We start from the raw sequence: 20,880 nt of genomic DNA, 5'->3' as shown, positions 1-20,880 counted from the left end.
TCGTGTTAACATTTCTGCACATGTATGTATTTCAGTCATTTAAACATGACTAAACACAGAATCTTACTAAAGATAAAAAATTTAAAATCTTTTAGCTGACAAAGATTTTAACCGAGACATTTATTGGTTTGATTGGATAATTACATACATCTTAGTTGAGCAGATACAACTAGATCTGTGTTAATAAAGGTAAAGAATAAAAGATACAACACAGAGAAAAACACAATGGGGTTTGTTCTCATATCAAAGCTCATCTTTGGTTTCTTTGTCCTTTTTTGCTTCCTCTGCTTTCAGAGCCTCAGTATACTTCCTCCTGTCTTCATCCTCCTGGAAACACAAGGAAAAAAGTTTATTTTTAACAGAGAAAAACTCACACATAGCCATACAAGCCGGTGGCTGACAGTTGAAGAAGATGATTTACCATAACTCTGTATTTTTTGGCTTTTTCCATCTCTTTTTCTACGAACTTAATCAGGTTCTTCAATTTCCTTTTTCCAGTGTAAACCACCATCTGACAAAGAGATAAAATGCTGAACTTAATCATTAAAATATAAATATAACAAGAATGTTTTTTCCCAATCCAGATGTAATTATTAGAATAAAAGCAAAGATCTTAAAATCCTGTCACTTCATGGATGCTTCATACCCTCTCAGCATACAGAGCAGGAAACAGGCAGAGTGATGGGTATGCTCCCTGCATGGACATGTTGATGTCATTGGCTGAGGCATCAATCCGAGCGATAACCACATCCTGCTGCTCCTTGAATGCCTCGGCCAGTTCTTCCCAGAGTGGAAACACAGCACGGGACTTTTGACTATAGGGGAGATCTGAAATCCACAACACACACAAAGAGACAGCAACCAGAATAAGCTACACACTGCAGTAATGAGGAAAACAACTTCTGTTGATGGTGTCGGTCGCTGGACTCTTTATACAAAACAAGATGCTCCTTGAAAATACACTGCCTGCTCTACGTCACAGACACTAGCCCTCTGCAACTCTAAACAGGAATAAAAAATAAAATAAATATAATGGATCAATAGATGAATTCATATTTTCTTTCCAAATTTGGGACAGCTGCTACATTACTTTTCGAACGGTTTAGAGATTTAATGTAACTTATATTCAGTAAAGCAGTGTATGATGCAACATCTTTTTGTTAGTTTTCTCTTTAAGCACAATGCCTAAAATGATTTTATAAGCAATCAGATTTAAATTTTGTGTTTAAAGCCTCCAGTTGACAGGAAAATGGCAGAGTCCTCTATAGACTGCAATATAAAAAGCTGGATTTTTACAGAAAACCAAAAGTGACGTTTTTTAACTCCCCTATAAGATCATGGATTTTACATCAAAAATAGAAATGTCACACTGGCTGTGTGCTGCTCAACGTTGCAAAACCTTGTCAACGTGAGTAATGGTTTCTCTCTAAACTGCAGTAGTTTTAGTGCCAGACAAAGTCCTAGCAAGTTTTTAGGCTGAATGTAGCACTTAACATCACCATGGTAATCTCTGCCGTGACTCAGAGTTCACTATTGACCTCTCTCACCTCTGTTTACACAGACTATTAAGTATCCACTGTAGACTTTTAACAATAAGCAAGATTCAAGATGTGGGCAGTTTCAGAAATTATACTCCAAATGTATTGCATCGTTTACCTACAGTTATTTTATTTGATTTTTATTTAATTTCTTTCAATATCTAGATGAGGTTAAATGCATATTTGCCTACAAGAACAACTCTGAATTAAACTGCAAAGCTGTAAAACCAAAAATAAGATTAAATGAGTCAAACTCAGCTTGAAGTTGAATAAAGTGTGTTCACTTACAGAAAAGTACAAAAACAGTCTTGTTGGGGTTAAATGCAACCTTTTCAAAAGTAAATCCCACCAGCTCTTTCACAGGCCTTTGGTCCCATCCTTCAGGTGTTGGCTCACTCTGCAACTTGGGCTGTTAAACACGTGCACATTCATCAGGATTATACCCCACTTTGACTCCATTATACACAACGCAGCATATGTGAGAGCAGTTTACCTTTGCTTTGCCCTCTAGGTAAGAGTGGCAGAACTGTTTTATGTTTTCTACATTGAGGGTGTCAGACGGCAGGTGGTAGGTTACATGATCTGTCAGGTTGACCAGTCGGATGAGAGGAGCCTCAAAGTCCCGAACTCGGAAGTACTCCATGAGTCTGCCATTACGAGGTTCATCCACATTTACCAACACAAACAAAATCTGAACACAGACACACACACACAGATCTCAAACACTCCAACAGTTTGGCATGAGGCTAACAGGTTCTGCATCTCTGTGGAGAAGATGAATGTCCTCTTCAGAAAAATGTATGTGTGTTTGTATAAGATACCTTCAGCCTGAATGAATCAGCAGCATTGCTGAAAGCAGAGAAAATCTCTTTAAAGTCTGCAGAACTTTTGTTCACAAAGAGGAGGGCATGATTTAACACAGGTGAGCTTAAAATCTCAGAGGCTGTCTGCAAGAGAAAAGAAGGAAACAGTCACTCAACACTGACATAGGAGCTATTTCACAAAGATTACGAGAGAAGCGCGGGAGGAAGTGATGTAATCAGAGCCACAAACTCTGTTTTCTGATTTTAACATGGATGGACTGCCGTTTGTTCACCTCACCAATTCAAAAGAGTTTGTTTTCAACTTCTATAGCTACATTTTTCTTAATTATTACAGCATGCATATTTATGGGGTGGACACCCCCTCATTATGGCAGATGGACTGGATTGGATTAGATCGTGGGTTGCTGTCAGAGTTTAAGTGACTTGTGGTTTTCACTGGATGAAAATAACTACAAATGTGTAAAAATATATAATGCACAGCATCACCTTTCCATTGTACTCAGTGACCGGGTCCAGTTTGTAGACAGAGATGAAGATTGTCAGCTCTTCTTTTGATGTCTGAGGCGTCATTTTGTAAGTTTGAATGAGCTCAGACTGCAACACACAGACAGGATAGATAGATCTCTCATCTTTCATTTCTTTAATTAAATTTCTTTAATTAAACTAAAGGTTTCAGGAGTTTTACGTCTGTGTGTGTAAACCTGTTTGTGTGAATGGTAGATAATGTACCTCTCTGAGTAACAGAACGACATCATGTGTGGGACCATATTTGTCAGTGACTTCATCATCTTGAGTTACAGCAAATTTGATGTCAGGAAGGTCAACTGACGCTGCATAGAACACCTGGACATACTCATGGTTCAGATCCTATACACATGCACACACATACACAAATAATTACACACAAGTAAAAACCACATTCAAAGAGAATAGGAGGAAATCATAACAGCTGGCTTTCACCTTAAAGAATCCAACCACTGTTAGCTCCTCTGAGGCCTCTAATTGACTGAGATCAGTGATGAGGTCAGCTGCTGATCCCGCCCTCCTTTTCAGCCAGGTCAAGATAGAAGCAGAGCTCCGAGGAACTTCATCACAATCCAAAAAAAGAATAAACTACCTTAACTTCAGTATTTTACCCAAACCTTTAACATTCAACAGTCTGTTTATTTAGTGAACTTATAAACAATAATTTGACTCCCGTCAGCTCTGTATCCTCCCTATGCAGCTTCAATGAACCCAGATTAATATGCTATTTGTAAAAGGGTGGTCATGTGAGAACATATGTGAAGACACAAAGCCCTCTAACAGCTGTAATGATTACAACAGGAGCTCAAGAGGAAGTGAGGTTTCTATTGAGTTAAATCAATGGATTTGAACTCATCCTAAGGAACTAAATTATTTCTTATCAGTAATTTTATAGACCTTTTCAGTAGATAGGACTGTATTTTTAGATCTCCCTGAAACATTTAGATTATTTTCTTTCTTTGTAAAGAGGTTAAATCAACACAGATAAACCACATATTTTAATGTCAACCAGATGGACTCTTGCACATACCAGGGCAGGCTACAGGGTTGTATTTATCTCCAGAGAGGTAAAGTCTGATCGTGGGGTGGCCTGTCGCATTGAGCTCTTTAGTCAAGTCCTTCTGGCTTGTCACATCAACCACCGCCAGTTTGACCTCTGATCCCTGAAGCTTTTCAGCCGCACCTTCAAACGCGGCCGACACTCGTTGAGCTTCTCCAGTCAGAGGAGCATCTGACAGACACAGGAAATGTGAATAATGATATGGTTAATCTGCTGCTACATGAGGTGGCTGTTAGGCGTGATACCATTATGGAAACATTTAACTTATATAGACGTGTAGATCAAAAGTGGGTAACTTACAGAAGTGCACCAGCAGCTGCTTGTGCTTTCTGAGTGCCTTGTCAAAATTCCTCTTTTCCAGCTGTAAAACTCCATCCTTCTCTGGGAGGGTTTCGTCTCCCTGCAGGTTGGACTGTGCATCAGCGGCAGCAAACACAAAGAGACAGATGGCGGTGACACCCAGCAGCTGCAGCGTCTTCATGATGGATCACCTACAGTTTGACAGTTTGACCAACTGGACACTGGAACTTGACAGGAAAGTACAGAGGGAGTGGTGATAGGATGGACTCATACATGTGTATCAGGGTTGAAGCACTAGTAGTGAATGGTTTTGTTATCTGCCAGCTAGACCCACCAGTCTGTTGCTGATTAACTTTCCTGTCTGAGCCCTGTTGTAGTCCTGCTATTGGCTGCATTTGATGTCAGGTTTATTGCTAATATCTGAGTGCCCTTTGTCTCTTGGTGTTGGACTCCACAAGGTCAAAATGGAAGCACAAAGGAAATTGACCTATATTTCACAAGTTGCACCAGACACTGAAAGATCATTATAATAATAAAATGGATTAATACAATTTAGGCATTTTTATCCATGCATTTATTCTGACTCCGATTTGCATGGCTCAAAATTTAATAAAACTTCTTCTGCCTGAAAGAAATCCACTTAAGTTACAATTTCTTCCTCAAAACCTATTTCTTATGATATGCCAACAATGTGTTTGTGGGCTGTACAGACTGTATTTTCTGGTATTCTGATCCAGATTACAAAATGAAGAAAGTCATGGCAAGCAGAGTAGGAAAGTGAAAAAAAGCTGAATAAAGTGTCTGAGCAGTGTACTGTCTTTACATTTGATCCAAAGAGATGAATTGCATATACCTATAGTATATTACATAATTATTTAAAACTTTGGTTATGTTTAATGCCTGACATTACTGAACAAATTGACCAAAAAATGGGAAAAAAGGTGCATTAATCAGTTGCATCATATAAGACACTGTACACTAACATATAATTTATCACTGACCTTTACCCTGTTGTCTGTACTCACATCAGGTCTTATTATAATTTAGATCAAATCTACTGTGACTCTTTTTTTAGAATTAGTGTAAGTTTATCTGTTTCATTGCAATTGTTTTGATGAAAAGACTCATAGCATAGATTTGAAGTTGCAGTACAAGCTAATTAGTTATAAGCAGGCAAGAAGAGGAAAACCACTCATACCAGAATCAGTGTTTCCAATCAGACAAGTCATGCAGAAGCAACATTTTAGGGAACTATAGAAATGACAGCAAACCTTTGAAACAAAGATGTGAAACACTATTTGCGGCTGATAAAACCATTTTAAAGCATATGTCTAAATGTGCTTTTAGTTGAGATGAAGCTGTTTTAAAGAAGTGACCAGCTTTTTCTCTGGGGTTTTCAGTATTTAAGAAGGCTTTGAGAAGGTTTCAGAAGGGATATGTGAAATGACGTGGTTAACTTTGTAAAGGGTTGTATTTTCACACAAATGTAGCTGTTTTCTTTTATACTCTTTTTAAGAGACACATACATCCTCTGATTATTGTCTATAATAAGGGGATTAATTTATTATTGGAGAGTGATAACAAGTCAGGGGAAGTGCAGATATTCATAAAAGCTCAACTACAATTAAAATATCATTTTAATGGGCCCTGATCATGTAGATAAAAACTCTTTTAGAACAATTTTACAATTATCACAGATTCAGCTTTTGACTCATGACCTGTAAATTATAATATATACCCAAATTTCCCTGGGGGCTGTCTGAAGGGATTAATAAAGTATTTCTATTCTATTCTATTCTATAAATCTTAGACAGCAAAAACCCTCTGAAAATCCAGCTGATTCAAACTGCTGCAGTTTTGAGGGGAGCTAGCAGGAGAGCTCTGAATGACCCAGGTCAATAAAGACTTCATGGAAACATATCCACAGCGTGCACTTTGCTCTCAGACGCTATAAGATCAGTTGAGGTAAATAGAAGTTCAAGTCCTGGGGCCCTTTGCTCCAGGTCATTCCCCACTCTCGCTGACCCATCTTTTCTGTCCAGCTACTGGTAAAATAAAGCCCACTGGAGCCCCAAAATCTTAAAAAAAAAAAAGTAAATAAATCTACAGTCAGGACTGGCTTGGATGACCCACAACCACTCAATTCTGCTATAGGCTTTTCTTTTCCCCTTCCCACTGTCACTAAGTGCTGTCTGTGTCTGTGCCTTAAGATGAATGATGCTTGTGAACTGGAGGTGCACGAATAAAGATTTCAGTAGATTTCACTTAGGTTTTGTTAATTTCTGCTCACATATGGGTTTTTCCAACAAAGTATTCCAGCGCTGGCTTAAAGTTTGGATCTTAATTTAGAACCAGTTCTTTTTGTTTTGGCTATCAAACTATTTATAACTATTTGAGAGGTTGGAGCATAGAGACCAACCAGATCATCTAAAATATGATGACCACCATATTGGAAAATCTAGAGCCAGTATAATATTAGAACAATAGGCAATACTACAATAATAAAGATTCAGATGAACCCCAGAGAAACAGCAGAAATGGATTTTTTTTTTTTTTCAAAAGGCGATGTCAAAGTGTCTGTACATGCCCACAGAGTCTGAAAAAAGGTTTATCAGACTGATTGAAATCAACAAATGTTTAACTTTATTAATCACAACACAGAAATATTAGGCAGCAAAATGAATTAAATCCTGTTCATTTAAAGATATTGTGCTCAAATATTCTGAAAAAATGTTGCTAATGAACATTAAATATCTGCTGTAAACACAGAATTCAAAACACACACACAAAAAACAAAATACAGAAAATACAGTAATCAGGCTAGAGCATAACAAAATAACAACAAAGCAGATACAGATTATTGTAAATGTCCTCAGAGTGTGCAGCTCTGTAAAACATCCTCACATTTCACTGATGCAGACTGCTCATCAAGAGGCACATTCAGTTTTTCTCCCCTTCATTATAATCAATTAATTCGAAGTGCTGAAGCATTGTTGTCAGTTTGTCCTTTATACTTATGCTCTGCATATATATATGCCCTACAAAACACGTGAATGAAATGAATGGCTCATTAACCGGCTTGCAAAGAATTTGACAAACAGTTACATTAATCAGAATCAGGTGTGATGGAGCTGGAAACATGAGAAACACTGCTTTAGGGCCCTGCCTTGCAGATTTTAGTTGTTTCCCTGCTTCAACACAATTCAAATTAATCATACTTCTCAAAATTCTGCAAAAGCATGCTAATGAGCTTTTAATTTGGGCCAGGTGAGCGCAAGCAGGGAACCAGCTAAAATCTGTAAGAGTGGCCATTAAGGACCAGAGATGAAGAACCCTGTTCAGCCTGATGCTTGTTCCTTTATACATATAAGCAGATATGGTGAGTTTGAATTTCCATTGGTGCTCTTAAGTGAAAATATGATAATGACATAAATATAGCAGCCTCTCTGTGCTTTCACAGCACACTTATATCAGAGTGAGCTGCTTGCAGTTACAGCTTATAAATTAATTTGCCCATTTTGTGACATAAATATGTAATGAGATCATAAGAGGACTCAGAATCTCAGCAGCTTTACAAATCCTGGCACTGTCATCTTTTATAAACATGCAGTTGCTTTCCGCAATGTGGACAGGAGTGAATCACGTTTTGCATTCCTCTTATCATTAATGGGATCAGGCAGCAACCACAGAACAGCCTGAAACACAGAAGCAGCCCACATCAGATTAAGCCACTGAAGTTGGTTCAGCACATTAAGTTATTCTGTGCACGCGTTATCTACTCACCCCATCAATGCAAGGAAGACACAAGAGCACCAAGCAGCCGCCCCGGGCACATACTTGACTTTACTAGTGACGAGTTGCTGGCAATGTGTACAGTGTACTAAACCAGGAATGTCCCTCAGATATTCCACCAAGATGGGGACGGGCTGCGGCTGGGACACAACGGCTACTGTCTGAACTCGTGTGCTCCTGACAGGTGGTGTCACTCCAACTGTAGTTCAGAAGAAAGGGTTAGTCAAAGTGTGAATTACAATCATAGATAACAAACAGTTGTAAAGGCAAAACTAGATACTTTGTGAAACTGGATGGACTATGAATCCAGCATCTTGGGCTCGTGGGGGCTCAACAGCTGGCACAGATGGTGGAATCAGGACAGGAAACAGATCTCGTTGGACTGTGACGTGACAAAAAGAAGTACCGAGACACATTTAATTTAAAAATGCTGTTTATATGTAAAACAATACAACCACATCCTTGAATTTATCTTGAAAAACTATCTTCTTCATCATCAGCTTATCTTCTCTTCATCTTCATTTTTTTTCTTTTGCTCAATGAATATACAGCTGCCAAGTTTTTTTTAACCACAAATTACCAAAAACTTAGAAGCATTTGAATACTTCAACTGAAAATACTTTACAAGTTTAAGGCCCTTTTAGTGACAAAGAAGTAAAGAAACCCCAGTTCTTATTATAAGACATTGTGGTATTAAACAGCTTATAGTCTGAGACAATACACAGCAATGCACTCAACATACAGTGTGAAGAATTTTACTTAAGTGTAAAACGTTTTACTGTCTGTCAGCTCATCTTCTAGTTTTTTTTTTTTGTTTTGTTTTGTTTTTCCATTCTTCTAGTTTCAAAACAAGTGGTTTTATTCTTCCATTTGCATATGTTTCTACTCTTATGAGAAGAATATGGGGAATCAAGCAAAGATCATTGCTAGGTAACACTGTTTGTATTAATTTGTCTGAAAAAAGAAAAATGTAGATGTTTCAGATCAAAGATGATCAGAGAAATGTTGAACACGTCATGCCCTGATGAGCCGATGCTATGAATTGCATACAGGAAATGAGATACAACTTATCTTACCTGTGTCTCCATAGGAAGGAGGAGGTGTTGTGGGGGATGCAAAGGTGTTGTAAGCCAAAGGAGGAGGACCGGAGAAGTTAAGTCCCTCTGTGCTCTGAGCAGGAGGGTGGCGACTGGCCTCCTGATACGAAGGAGGATCCATTAACAGGAAGACAAACAGAGATCTAGATAAAAGCAAAGTAAGTCTAAGTACGCATCTTTGGGACATCTTTCTTGTTTTTGTTTTTGTTTTTGTTTTTTTTTATTTTATAATTGTTATTGAAAGAAGGACCACCATTACCATTTACAAAGTATTTTGTTCTCTCCTTTGCAGGTTATCTCAGGAATTTATAAATATAATCTGTTGGAATTTGGTTGAAAGGTTAAATATTAAGCTGTGAAAGAAGTCATGAGTTTGTGTTTAGGGTGGATCCAAAACTGTGGGCCATAGCTTCTGACTCAAAGTTGTACCATTTGACTGGATTCAGCTGCAAATTTTCAATTAAAAAACAAAACAGTAATGTTGATCAAGTAAACATATTCACTATACAAGCATGGTATTCTGATAGGGTCGTTTCATGACAGCCTTCTGCACATTTTCTGTATTTTCTTTTTGCTAAGAAAGCCAGTATGACAAAAAACAGTTAGTGGGCCTACGTCAAAAAAAAAGCCTAAATGTTTTTGGGAACATCTCAAAAAGGAAAAGCAGCCATGGTGACAAGAAATTCAGTGAGGCAAACAGGTTTGTTTGGTTGCTCTGTGAATGGCTGTTCTCATACTGCACAGATAACATGAGAGGTTGTGTATAAATTAAATAAAATAAAATAAATAATATTAATCTGCTCTTTATTTGGCTACTGGTCTCTTCATCCATCCTTCATTCTAAACCTGCTTAATCCAGTTTAGGGTTGCATAGGGGCTACAGCCTTTCCCAGCTCCCAGTGGGCAAGAAGTATCTTTTGTTGACATGAAATGATCTGTCATCTTTTTCTAAGTCTACAACATATTCTACAGCTATTTAAATTCACCCACAGGACGTTTAAACTAGTGCTGAATGTACCCCAATGTGTATGCTGATCATGAAAATGATAAGTCAGTTGTAAATACAGTGGGTACTTTAAATAGCTGTTAGGCTCTTTGCACTGGGAGCTGTGTGACGTCACATGTCACAACAAAGCCGATGAGTCTCCAGCTCTGATACAGCAGTGGAAATATTATCTCCTCCCTCAGGCTGCTAAAGAATGCAACGTCATGTTTGGGGATCACGAGTATTCACAAGTCAAAACTCTCACCAGAGTACCACTGGTTTAAAGCGACAGATACAAAACAAAACAAAACACACGCACACACACCTACACACACACACTTTACATGTTATAAAAACAAATCATATATCCTGTCTGTTTTCTCATTATACAACCATAAACTCTGTGTTATACATATAAATCTAAATTTATTTTGGTGAAATACAAAAATCACAAAGAACTGTGGGGTTTCACCATGTTCTGGTACTACGAGAAAAATGTTAAAACCTTGACCATTTACAGTCCAACAGGTTCAAGGAAAACATTTGCTTAGAACAGGTTAATTCTGATTGAATTGCTGTGAAATAATCATCTTTTAAATATTGTAGGTCATGGAACTATATTATTATAATAACAGTCTTATTACAGCATGCAACACTCAAAACAAGTAATATAAAATATGAAGATGTACTTCACCTAAAATGAACTATATCATCCATTTAACACACCTGCTAAATAAAACTCAATAGATCCAACTCACATGGTACTTTACCCTTACGTGAACAAAACACATCTAAGTCTCCAAGGCTGGTCCAAACAAGCACAGACCTGCTTCAACTATGAAAACATACTCTCCAATTACCACCACCAAAAATATGGAGTCCTTACCCACTAATTAAAAAGTTTAACGTGTGATTTATCAGAGCATTGATCCTACCTGGGACGAAGGACAAAGAGTATCTGGCAAAAAGGAAGCACATACAATGCTGACCAAAGCTGTGATATCACAGCCTGCTCAACCTGTTCTCCTCTGGAATTACAAACATTTTCTCATCACACATTAAAACCAGCCCTCCCAGTTCCCTTCCCCCCCGTGCAAAGTCATCCCCATTACATCCCTTAGTAGCTTCATCCCGTTTCTCATGTATATACTGTATTTGTTTTATTGTTTTTGCATTTTTAAAGTTATCTCTGTAATGTTTGAACTTTAAACATACAATTCCGGGTTTTAGTATATTACTGCTGTGTGTTTTGGTCATGTTAGCAAAGCATCTATGGTGTAAAGACAATATTTCTTTTAACTTGACAAATGTAGCAGATAAACACTTTAATATGTCGTCATGCTGCATCTAGCCATGTCTAGCAAGTATTTCTTTTCAGCTTCTACAGTAAAACTAAATGTAAACATAGCAAACAGATCTAAAGTTGTTCTCAAAGAGAAAAAAAGGCTCTGTTTTGATTCCAGCTGCAGCAGGTCACACGACAATGTTTCATTCCCAATTATAAAACTGGGATTGGGACATTTTTTTGTAACATGAACAATAAGAAGAGCAGAACTGTGACTAACAGAAAAGGCCAACACATTCCTCATTAGCTTTAGAACCTGCTTTTATTTCTGAATTAAACCTAATTCAATGGTTATTTTTGTATGGAAAATTAATATTATTATTATCATCATTATTTTTACTATTATTATTGTTGCTGTTTTTCTTTTTACATTTGGAGCATATATGCAGTGGGAGCTAAAACAAGCAATTATATTATTTAATTTTCATTTTGTTTCGACAGTCTGTCAATGTTTGATGTTATCTAAACCAGTCTGAATTTGTTCAGTGGCATAGTTGACACAGGCACTACCTCCACATACTGACACAGATCAGCTTGACTCTCCCTTTATACCCGATCTCAGAAAATGCTACAAAGCTCCTTCATTTACAGCTGTATTATATTCAACACTGCTTATCCCAGAAGTTATTTAGGAATATAATGATCAGTTTATTTATTTCTGCTATTTCTTTCACACCCAGTTTTTTCCTAGTTCATTAACTTCCTGCCTCATCTCCATTAAATTAATGGCAATTTACAAAAGTCCTGATTGGGCTGAACATTATAACATTTAAGGTCTTAAAAACACCAGCATCATCTATCACACATCAACATTTCACTTCAGCTAACAAGCTGTATCAAGAGACATTTAGAGAAGGAAACTATAATGATCTTTGTACAGGAAGTGTGTTTAACATAAAGCATCAAAGTTTAAAATCCACTCATAATAGTCACGACTAAACAGCTGTTTTAAACCTATATAACTTTTTATTAAGAAAACTGGAAGATGTAGGTTTGATCTTGATTTGTCGTCATTACAGCTCGTCTTTGGATGTTTGGTTTGTTGGCGACTGTGAGGAATCCTCTGTCTTCTGAAACACAGATAAAGAAAATAGTGAGATTTTTCAGTCAAGTTTAAATTAAGGGAAGAATGTTTAAGTACCATTAGAAACATACTTTGCTGTTCTCCTGTTCCTCACTGTCCTTTCCTTCTTCATCATTATCATCATCATCATCATCATCATCATCATCATCATCATCACTATCCCCATCCTCAACACTTTCCTCCTTTGGCAACACTCCTCCATCATCCAGGAACTTTGACATAGTCTCCAGATCTCTTTTACCAGTGTAGTTTATCACCTGAGAGGAAGAGAAAGGAAAAAACTAGAACTTTCTACAATCTGTGCAACTTCTGTGGCTTTTGTGTGTATTTGTGTGTGTTTTACCTCTTTGTCATCAGCGGGGAAATATTTGAGTGTTGGAAACCCATCGATCGCAACAGACTCCACTTCGTTGGCTGTGGCATCCATCTTGGCTATGATGATGTCATCATGGTCGGCATATTTCTCACCCAGCTGCTCCCAGATGGGAGTCAGTTCCTTGCAGTGTCCACACCAAGGAGCATCTACACACAAAGACTCTGTGAATGGGGGCGTCTGCAGACCTCGTTGGGTTACTACAACCTTCCTTTTAAATGGTTATTTCAACATTTTTCTTAAGTGCAAAGACAGACTATTATGATTAGAGAGTGTAGAGAATTAGAGGGGGAGGGGCAGGATATTTTAGAGGTTTTAAACCTGCTTGCTGCTCAGCCACAAATGCATGTTGTAGAAACAGAAGTAATAAATTTTTCTGCACATAAAACCCTGATAAATGGTTACAGGTATTAAACTCCAACCTAGGCTGTAATAAACCTTTATCCTAGAATGTTCTTCATCATGTGTCTTCAAAAAAGCATTTTGTTATTTTGTAAAATATTAGCTAAATTTCTATTTTCTTTCACTTGTTCACGTTACAGAGGGGGAATTCTGAAATGGCAGCATTGTCAGATGAGTAAAAGATCCATCCGTTTTGGGGAATTGTTCATGTGTACCATTTGACTGCATTAACAGCTTCAATGCCATCCACAGACTATAAAAAAATACAGCAGGGATGGGCAGTGTTGGTTCACGAGGGCTGTAGTCCTGCAGGTTTTTGATGTTTCCTGCTGCAGCACACCTGAATCAGATCAATGGTCAACATGCATGGGGGCAAATTGAGAAAAAGCTGTTGAGGAGAGCCATTTAATTTGAATCAGGTGTGGTGAAGAAGGGAAACATCTAAAACTTCCAGGAGTGCAGCTCTCGAGGACCGAAGAAGCCTATCCTTGAGCTAGACACATAAACAGGTGACAACTGAAGCCTGAAATGTTGTGGAGCCAGTATCTACAGGTCGTTACTGGTATTACACTGAGAGGGGATAATAATGCACATTGTTCTATGCTGTAACAAACATTACTCTTTACAGTGATAGAAAAGGTGAAATGATGAATTGCAGTAATTATTTTAAATTTGATAATTTATCATATTATTTCAAATTGAAATAATATGACATTTTAAACCTTAATTAAGCTGTAAACATATAATTGCTGTGTGAAGAAAGAGGAGTTTGTTGATGTTCTTTTTAGTGTGCTTCATAAAACTCTGCTGCTGTGCAGCACCCAACCTTTTTTAAGGTCACACATTACAGCTTTAAGTTCTGAAAATGCTGGTTAGATATCAAATCAGAAAAAATGTCAAGTCAACAAACAAGATGAACTCAATCATTTCAGAACCTCCAGTCAAGGTGAAGACTATGGCCCCTTCAGTTAAGCGTCCATACAGCTCCACCATGATGACAAAGAGAGGTTGTATTTATTGTGTAGTATGCCTTTTCAGCTTGATAATTAAATGAAAAAAGTGTACTGTTTAAGGGGTAAGAGCAAAAGTTTACTTACAGAACTCCACAAAGACATTTTTAGTGGGGTCCAGAGCAACAGACTCAAAATTCTTGCCCACCAGGACTTTAACTGGTCCTTTGTTCCAGTCTTCTGGGATCTCCTCAGACCGATAGTATGGCTGCAGCACACAAACAGACAAGTCAATGTGTTTAATGTTGCTGTGCAGCATAATATTAAACAAATGTATATGTGTGCTACCTTTGCAGTGCCGTCCACAACCTCCTGACACAACTGTCGCAGTGAATTCGATGTTAGATCTCCAGAAGCAATGTTGAACTTCTTCTGTGTCTCCATATTGATGATGCGAGCAGTAGGTGCTTCACTCTCAGACACGCCAAAGTATTTTAGTACATGTGATAGGGCTGATGTCACATCAATCATAATAAACAGCATCTGTGTAAAAAAAAAAAAAAAACACACACACACAGTTGTGCTACTGTAACTGCAGAGAATATTCTCTAAACATTAAACAGATCAAGTAAGAATTGTATTATGAGTTTGCGATTTGTCCAAAAAAATCAAGCCAGGTTTTTACAGTTTTTGCCTCTATAAAACATAGAGGCAAAAATATGACCAAACAAACACACACCAGGTCATTACCTTTCCCTTGAACTCTTTGGCTACAGCTCTGGACTCATCCAGCAAATTCATGTGACTCTTCACGGTGGAGTTGACGAACAGCAGGCTGTGCAAGAGGATGCGATGGGTGAAGATCTTGTCTGCTGACTGAAAACACACGCAAAATCAGAAAATCCCTCCATGGAACTTTCAGATTTTGATTTTATTTTCTCTAATCTTGTTTATGGGTGTGTGTGTGTGTGTGTGTGTGTTACCTCCTGGCTGAATGGAATGATGAGCTCCAGGCTGTTTTCTTTGATGAAGGTGGTCAAATTGTATTTGTCCAGCTTCCCTTCTTCTAACAGCACAAAGTCGGCTCTGCCATCATCAAACTAGCAAACACACATTTGTTTTAGATTTTACAACCACTGATCTATTCTAGTTTTGATCATAATCTGCCAGTTAAGTGATAAATTGGTGAAGACAAACAGTTGTAACAGTTGCTGGTGAAGTTTAAACCATGTATAAGTTTAAACTTAAGATGCAGTTTTTGCAGTTCGTTTTCGGCATTTGTGGTTTCTATTTTTGGTTCATTTTTCTGTTTGTGTCTATTTAGTTTCGCTCTGTAATCTATAACAAAGTATTTTCTCTATCTGTATTATAAGCAAATATTTTGGCATACATCTGTAAATCTAAGACAGATACTTAGTAAAACCCTAAAATCTGAAAAAAAAAAATTATTTCTATGTTGTCTTGCAGCTGTTTGGATATTTCAGTTTTTCTTTGATATCCTGATACTTTTTGTTTAAACAGAGTTGTTGAAGAATAACCCTTAATTAAAATATAATTTATGTCCATGCATATTTAGACAAAAGCATAATGCATTAAAATTTTATGAATGGCCACAAAACTAACACCACCAAACTTCTTACATCCCTGTTAGGCCTCTGTTAAACAGTGGACTCCTCAGTGGGCTTCTCAGTTGCTCTTCGTACCTTTTTGAAGAGCACCACTGAGTCGGCTTTCACGTCATACTTCTGGAAAACTTCAGGAGTCGCTGTAACTGCAAACTCTGTGTCAGTCATATCAAAAGCAACTTCCTTAAACACTTTGGTAGCCTCACTTTCCAGACTCTGCAGAGAGGAACAGAAGTGGCACAATAAAGGAACTTAAAAATGTGTTACTACCATACAATACCATATAATATGACAGAAGTAATAGATATGCATTTAAAAAATATATGTACATCAAAAAATCCTATAACAGTGACGTTATAGGCTTTGATGAACTGAGCTGCAGAATCTGCAGAGTTGAGATCTGGAGCACCGGGGCCTGCACGACGTTTCATCCACTGGATAATTCCCACCACCGACCTCTTACCTGCAAAACATATAAGTCAGAAAAAAATCACAAAGCTGATGTTGAAGTTAAAAAACATACCCCAGTTATAAACTGACACAAACATATGTTGAAAGAAAAGTTCTTGGTGTGGTGTCAGTTGGTGTGATAAAGGATGCTCCCACTCTCTAAAGTAAAGAAGTTTACATTTACATATTTTATGCTTCTATTAACAGACAGTAAAGTAAGCCTGAAATATGTGACTGTAAAACCAGTAACTTCGAGCTACCTGGCAACCCGTGGTCACTATCAAAGCGTGCTGACCACAAAAACCAAACAAAAACAGGCTCGCACTTCCAATTTTCTGTAATGACAAATCTATTCTGTTCTATTCTATTCTATTCTATTCTATTCTATTCTATTTAGCTCCGTACATTTGCAAATGCTGACTAATGAGAGTGAAGGTAGACAGAGCTCAGCAGCAGCAAACTTGACTTGTGCAGGATATTTGTCATACAATGTTTTAGATTTGCAGCTAAGTAGCCAAAAGTTTTCTTTTTTTTTAAATGCAGCAGTAAAATAAAAGTTCAAGTTTTAGCAAAAAAAAATTTTTTTTGTTTGTTTGTGTTTTGAACACATCACATCAGTTTTGAAATCTTTACACTGGCTTTCAGTCAGTCAAGATTTCAAAACTCTTCTGGTCGTTTACAAATCCCAGAACGGTTTAGGCCCAGAATACATCTGTAATATGTTCAGAGAATATAAACCTAGCAGAGCTCTTAGATCCAAAGACTCTGGTCAACTAGTCCAAACCAGAGTCCAGACTAAACATGGAGAAGCAGCATTTAGCTGTTATGCTGCAAACAAAGTGGAACAAACTGCCAGTGGAGATTAAACTTTCCCCAAATGTAGACATTTTTACCTTATCTTGCTTTTAATTATTTTCATTTAATTTATTTTATCATTGTGATTTTTATATTTGTTGCTGCCTTTTACTATTTCTGAATGCTTCTGTAACGCTTTTAATGTTTTATGTAAAGCACTTTGAATTGTCTTGTACATGAAATGTGCTTCACAAATAAACTTTTTACACTGCTATGTGATCAGTTGTGATTTTTCTTACACTCGTTAGTCTCATGCTCATTATATGAGAATCCTGAGATCCTTTCAAGCTAATTTTGTGTTTGCATCATCATTGCTGCTAATTGCTTATTAGAGGTTGCAGCTGTCCACACGTGATGATGATAAGTTAAAAAAATATTGCAACAAGTGCAGGATTACGATTACTTTTAAATAGTACAGCTTTTAGCAAGCTGTTTTTTTCTAAATGAAAAAATAATTCTTATAGAAGCTGTGTTTTAGGGGATGCTTGTGAATACAAAAGCCTATTCCAAAAATACGTCTTTAATCAAACAAAAAAATAAATGACACAAGTCAAAGGTCAAGTTAAATATGCATTAACTGTTCAGCTTACCATCAGTCTTTAAATGAACGCCTGCTGAGTGCTTACCAGAGTAGTCAATGGGTTGCTTGCGGTCTCCATCAATGAATAGTTTCAGAGTGGGAAAGCTTCCAACGTCAAACTCATCAGCCAGCTCTTTCTCCTCTATAGCATCCACTTTGGCCAAACGCATCGCTGGTTCCTCCACCTTCAGCTTCTCAGCTGCCTCAGCATAAACTGGCTCCAGCTGTTTACAGTGGCCACACCAAGGAGCATCTACATGCAAACACACACACACATATTTTAGTCTCTATAATCCAATAACTGGATTCTAACCAAGGGGGGGCCTTCATTCTGCTGCAATCAACAGCTGCAGCCCAGATACACATGGAAATAAGCTGCTGATAGCAGAAGTGGCAGTTGTATTTAGTTTTCATCCTCTCTGCTCTTTTCTTGGTCACAACCTGTCCTCTCATAATGCTGAGCTCATCTGTGGGAGAGTTGCACCAGGACAGCATCTGGACAGGATGGACCACGTGAATGTAAGTTAACCCATTTGCATGACATTTTTTAGAGAAAGTACTGGAAAAAAACATGAAGTTTCTGTTTACAATTTGATTTAAATTAATAGTCCACCAAATCAAATATTTCTGGTGGTGATCCTTAACAAACCTGTTGCCATATTTTCTTTGTTTTTAATATACATATTTAACCATTTGAAAGAAATACATTTTAGTTCTGGTATTTTATATGATATCTTCATATATTTGAGGAAAAATAAGTGACTTGTGACACTTTCCAATATAACATCTTAGTGGCAATCCCTTTTAGAACAACATATGCCCTTACTTGAGTTAAATATAATTTAAGCCTCACATATCTAATTTATTGTCTCACATAACACACATTTAATATTTTTTCAGAGGGTTACACACCATTTATACCAATCTGTTCATTCATAATACTACTCTTAATATCATATAAATACTTACAGAATTCAACTAATAAATATTTGTTCTCGCTGAGAGCTCTGGCAAAGTTGTTGATGTGGAGAACCATGACATCTTTCTCTTCTTCTATCTCTGTTGTCTTCTCCTTTTTTGGTGCCTCTTCAGTCTCTTCTCCTGAAGTTTCCTCTGTTGTCTCCGTTGATGCATCTTCTTTTGTGTCGGTGTGATGTTCAGTGTCGTCGCCGGAGTCGTTGGCCTGGATGCAGGATGCCCCCAGCAGCAGGGCCAGCAAAGTTATGGACAAACGCCTTTGGATCCTCATGTCGGTGTTTCTGTGTGAGCTGTGCTGCCACTTCCACCCAGGTGTGGGAAACCTTTAGTACATGTGTCACTAAAAGTCAGTGCGTTTATTTAACCCACTAAAGAGTGTGTGTGTCAAAATGTTACTGGTCTTCTCTCTCATCCAATCAGACGTTACGCTTGCAGAGGACTCTTTCCAGTCTACATAAACCAATGAACTGGTGCCATGTAGATTCATATTTAAGTAAACTGGCTAATTGACTGCTCTGGATTCAGAATTTAACATATGTACACAACTTTTTTCTTGTTTTTCTAGTCTTGTTTGTTTTGCATCACCCACCAGATGGTAATGTTTGTATATGCTTTAATATGTCACTACTCTTTTTGGTTATCAGACCCTCATTTACCTAAAAACAGTCACAAAGATAGTGATAGGTGGATTACAGGCTATCTACTTTTTTCTTTTATCTCACATTAGGTTTACTAAAACAGCTGCAGCCATTTTCAGAAATTGGAGCTGGAAATGTGCATACATACAATCAGCTTCGTTTAAGTGGACAAAATCCACATTTCTGGTTGATATTAACCTAAGTTCTACAAAATGAATAGCATATGATTGTGCAGATGTTTTGTTTTTCTGAATGTGGTCAAAATTATAAGATATCTTCTCAATGCAATCATACACTAACACTGCTATAGTCCACTTTACAGCAAGAAAAGATTAAAAGAAGGAAGTTTTGCATTGTGTTCACCTGTTAACATGTTTTTATTAATATGCAAGAAGGAATATCTTGAATGAAGCAGAGAGATAACATGGCTGATCATGTCTTTGATGTTGACTCTCGGTCTATAAATAATAAATCATTATTGGCACTTCTTTGGAATTTCATTTTATTACTCTTTGGATATTTATGAGAAATTAGTTTAAGGGATGACATAACAGCTGAACAATTGCATGTTTTGCTGTCCTTGTAGTTATAAGTGGGCTATGTTGCACCACCTGCCACACACAGTAGCGATACACCCTGTTGTGCACCTATGCCTCACTGCAGCAAGATGAAAAGTTAGAGCTGTAAAACCTGAGCCTTCAGGACTGAAAGACATTTTTCCTCCATCTTATCAAAACTATAAGATTTTTTTTTTTTTTTTTTTTGTCTTTTTCTTACTTTAATAGCATTAAAATAACAGTTTAAAGAGACAAAGAAATAGGCAGAGAAGGGACATTTGTTGCATGAAATGCAACAAACTGCAGGTCATGATTAAAAACAGGCCATCTTGAACAAAGATTTTCAGTTTCCACACGTTGAGTTCTGGTTCAACCAGTCCAGCTAGTCATAATGTAGTCTTTGTCTCAAAACTTTGTGGCTCAAAACAGATGTTCTACTTTCTATAAAAAAAAACAATGTCAGCAAACATTAATGAAAACTATTCAGAGATCCTCTCAAACTGAAAAATCATTTTTCAAAGTTGTTAGCTTCTCTAACTTAACATATTTCACCTAAATTATATTGAGCAACTAAATAAATCACACACATGCAGAGTCAATAACATTATGCACTTGCATGATTTCTGAGCACAGTATCTGCATGACATGACACACCAGGTTGCTGAGACTCTCCTTCTTTAGGTGAATTAAGGCCGTGAAAACAAATATATGGAAACACATTTGTTTATCTTTTTGTTTCCTTTTTATGGAACAGTTTTATCACAGCTGTGCACGATCTGAATGGAGTCACGGAGATGTGACTCCAAACCGGTGGATCTGTTTAATGCTGCATGTGTGTGTCCTCTGTCACTGTAGGATTGAACTCTAGGTGTGGGTCCCAGTCTGCAAGCAGGTCGCTGAAGTCCAGCTGAGCGCTGTCGAT

At 37.4% G+C, this 20,880-nt stretch overlaps 3 protein-coding genes across 5 annotated transcripts; all 3 read right to left on the bottom strand.

Moving 5' to 3' along the window:
• Positions 1-118: 118 nt before the first annotated feature.
• zgc:136472 (uncharacterized protein LOC678514 homolog) lies at positions 119-4,428 on the bottom strand. Its single transcript, XM_041983661.1, has 11 exons — positions 4,248-4,428; positions 3,918-4,118; positions 3,323-3,447; positions 3,092-3,229; positions 2,849-2,956; positions 2,360-2,485; positions 2,032-2,229; positions 1,827-1,947; positions 647-828; positions 422-511; positions 119-327 (listed from the first exon to the last, which is right to left on the bottom strand). Exons 1-11 carry the CDS (start codon positions 4,426-4,428, stop codon positions 244-246), a joined length of 1,554 nt encoding a protein of 517 aa, XP_041839595.1. The 3' UTR covers positions 119-243.
• A 2,445-nt stretch (positions 4,429-6,873) lies between these two features.
• Positions 6,874-11,553, bottom strand: LOC121638731 (lipopolysaccharide-induced tumor necrosis factor-alpha factor homolog). Of its 2 annotated transcripts, XM_041983686.1 has the most exons (5): positions 11,057-11,553; positions 9,116-9,279; positions 8,320-8,421; positions 8,031-8,238; positions 6,874-7,942 (listed from the first exon to the last, which is right to left on the bottom strand). In XM_041983686.1, exons 2-5 carry the CDS (start codon positions 9,255-9,257, stop codon positions 7,837-7,839), a joined length of 558 nt encoding a protein of 185 aa, XP_041839620.1. In that variant the 5' UTR covers positions 9,258-9,279; positions 11,057-11,553; the 3' UTR covers positions 6,874-7,836. The 2 variants fall into 2 exon arrangements, with proteins under 2 accessions (XP_041839620.1, XP_041839619.1); XM_041983685.1 differs by having other exon boundaries at positions 9,116-11,553.
• Positions 11,554-11,841: 288 nt separating this feature from the next.
• On the bottom strand, positions 11,842-19,081 carry pdia2 (protein disulfide isomerase family A, member 2). 2 transcript variants are annotated; one of them, XM_041983684.1, is made up of 11 exons: positions 18,755-19,081; positions 17,832-18,038; positions 16,230-16,363; positions 15,979-16,116; positions 15,259-15,375; positions 15,026-15,151; positions 14,624-14,818; positions 14,423-14,543; positions 12,894-13,072; positions 12,622-12,807; positions 11,842-12,533 (listed from the first exon to the last, which is right to left on the bottom strand). In XM_041983684.1, the coding sequence occupies exons 1-11, from the start codon at positions 19,032-19,034 to the stop codon at positions 12,480-12,482; spliced, it is 1,737 nt and encodes a 578-aa protein (XP_041839618.1). In that variant the 5' UTR covers positions 19,035-19,081; the 3' UTR covers positions 11,842-12,479. The 2 variants fall into 2 exon arrangements, with proteins under 2 accessions (XP_041839618.1, XP_041839617.1); XM_041983683.1 differs by having other exon boundaries at positions 11,845-12,536.
• Between the last annotated feature and the right edge of the window lie 1,799 nt (positions 19,082-20,880).

The sequence above is a fragment of the Melanotaenia boesemani genome, chromosome 4, assembly GCF_017639745.1.
Source record: "Melanotaenia boesemani isolate fMelBoe1 chromosome 4, fMelBoe1.pri, whole genome shotgun sequence".
Classification (NCBI taxonomy): Eukaryota; Metazoa; Chordata; class Actinopteri; order Atheriniformes; family Melanotaeniidae; genus Melanotaenia; species Melanotaenia boesemani.
This window is presented reverse-complemented; position numbering and strand designations above follow the sequence as displayed.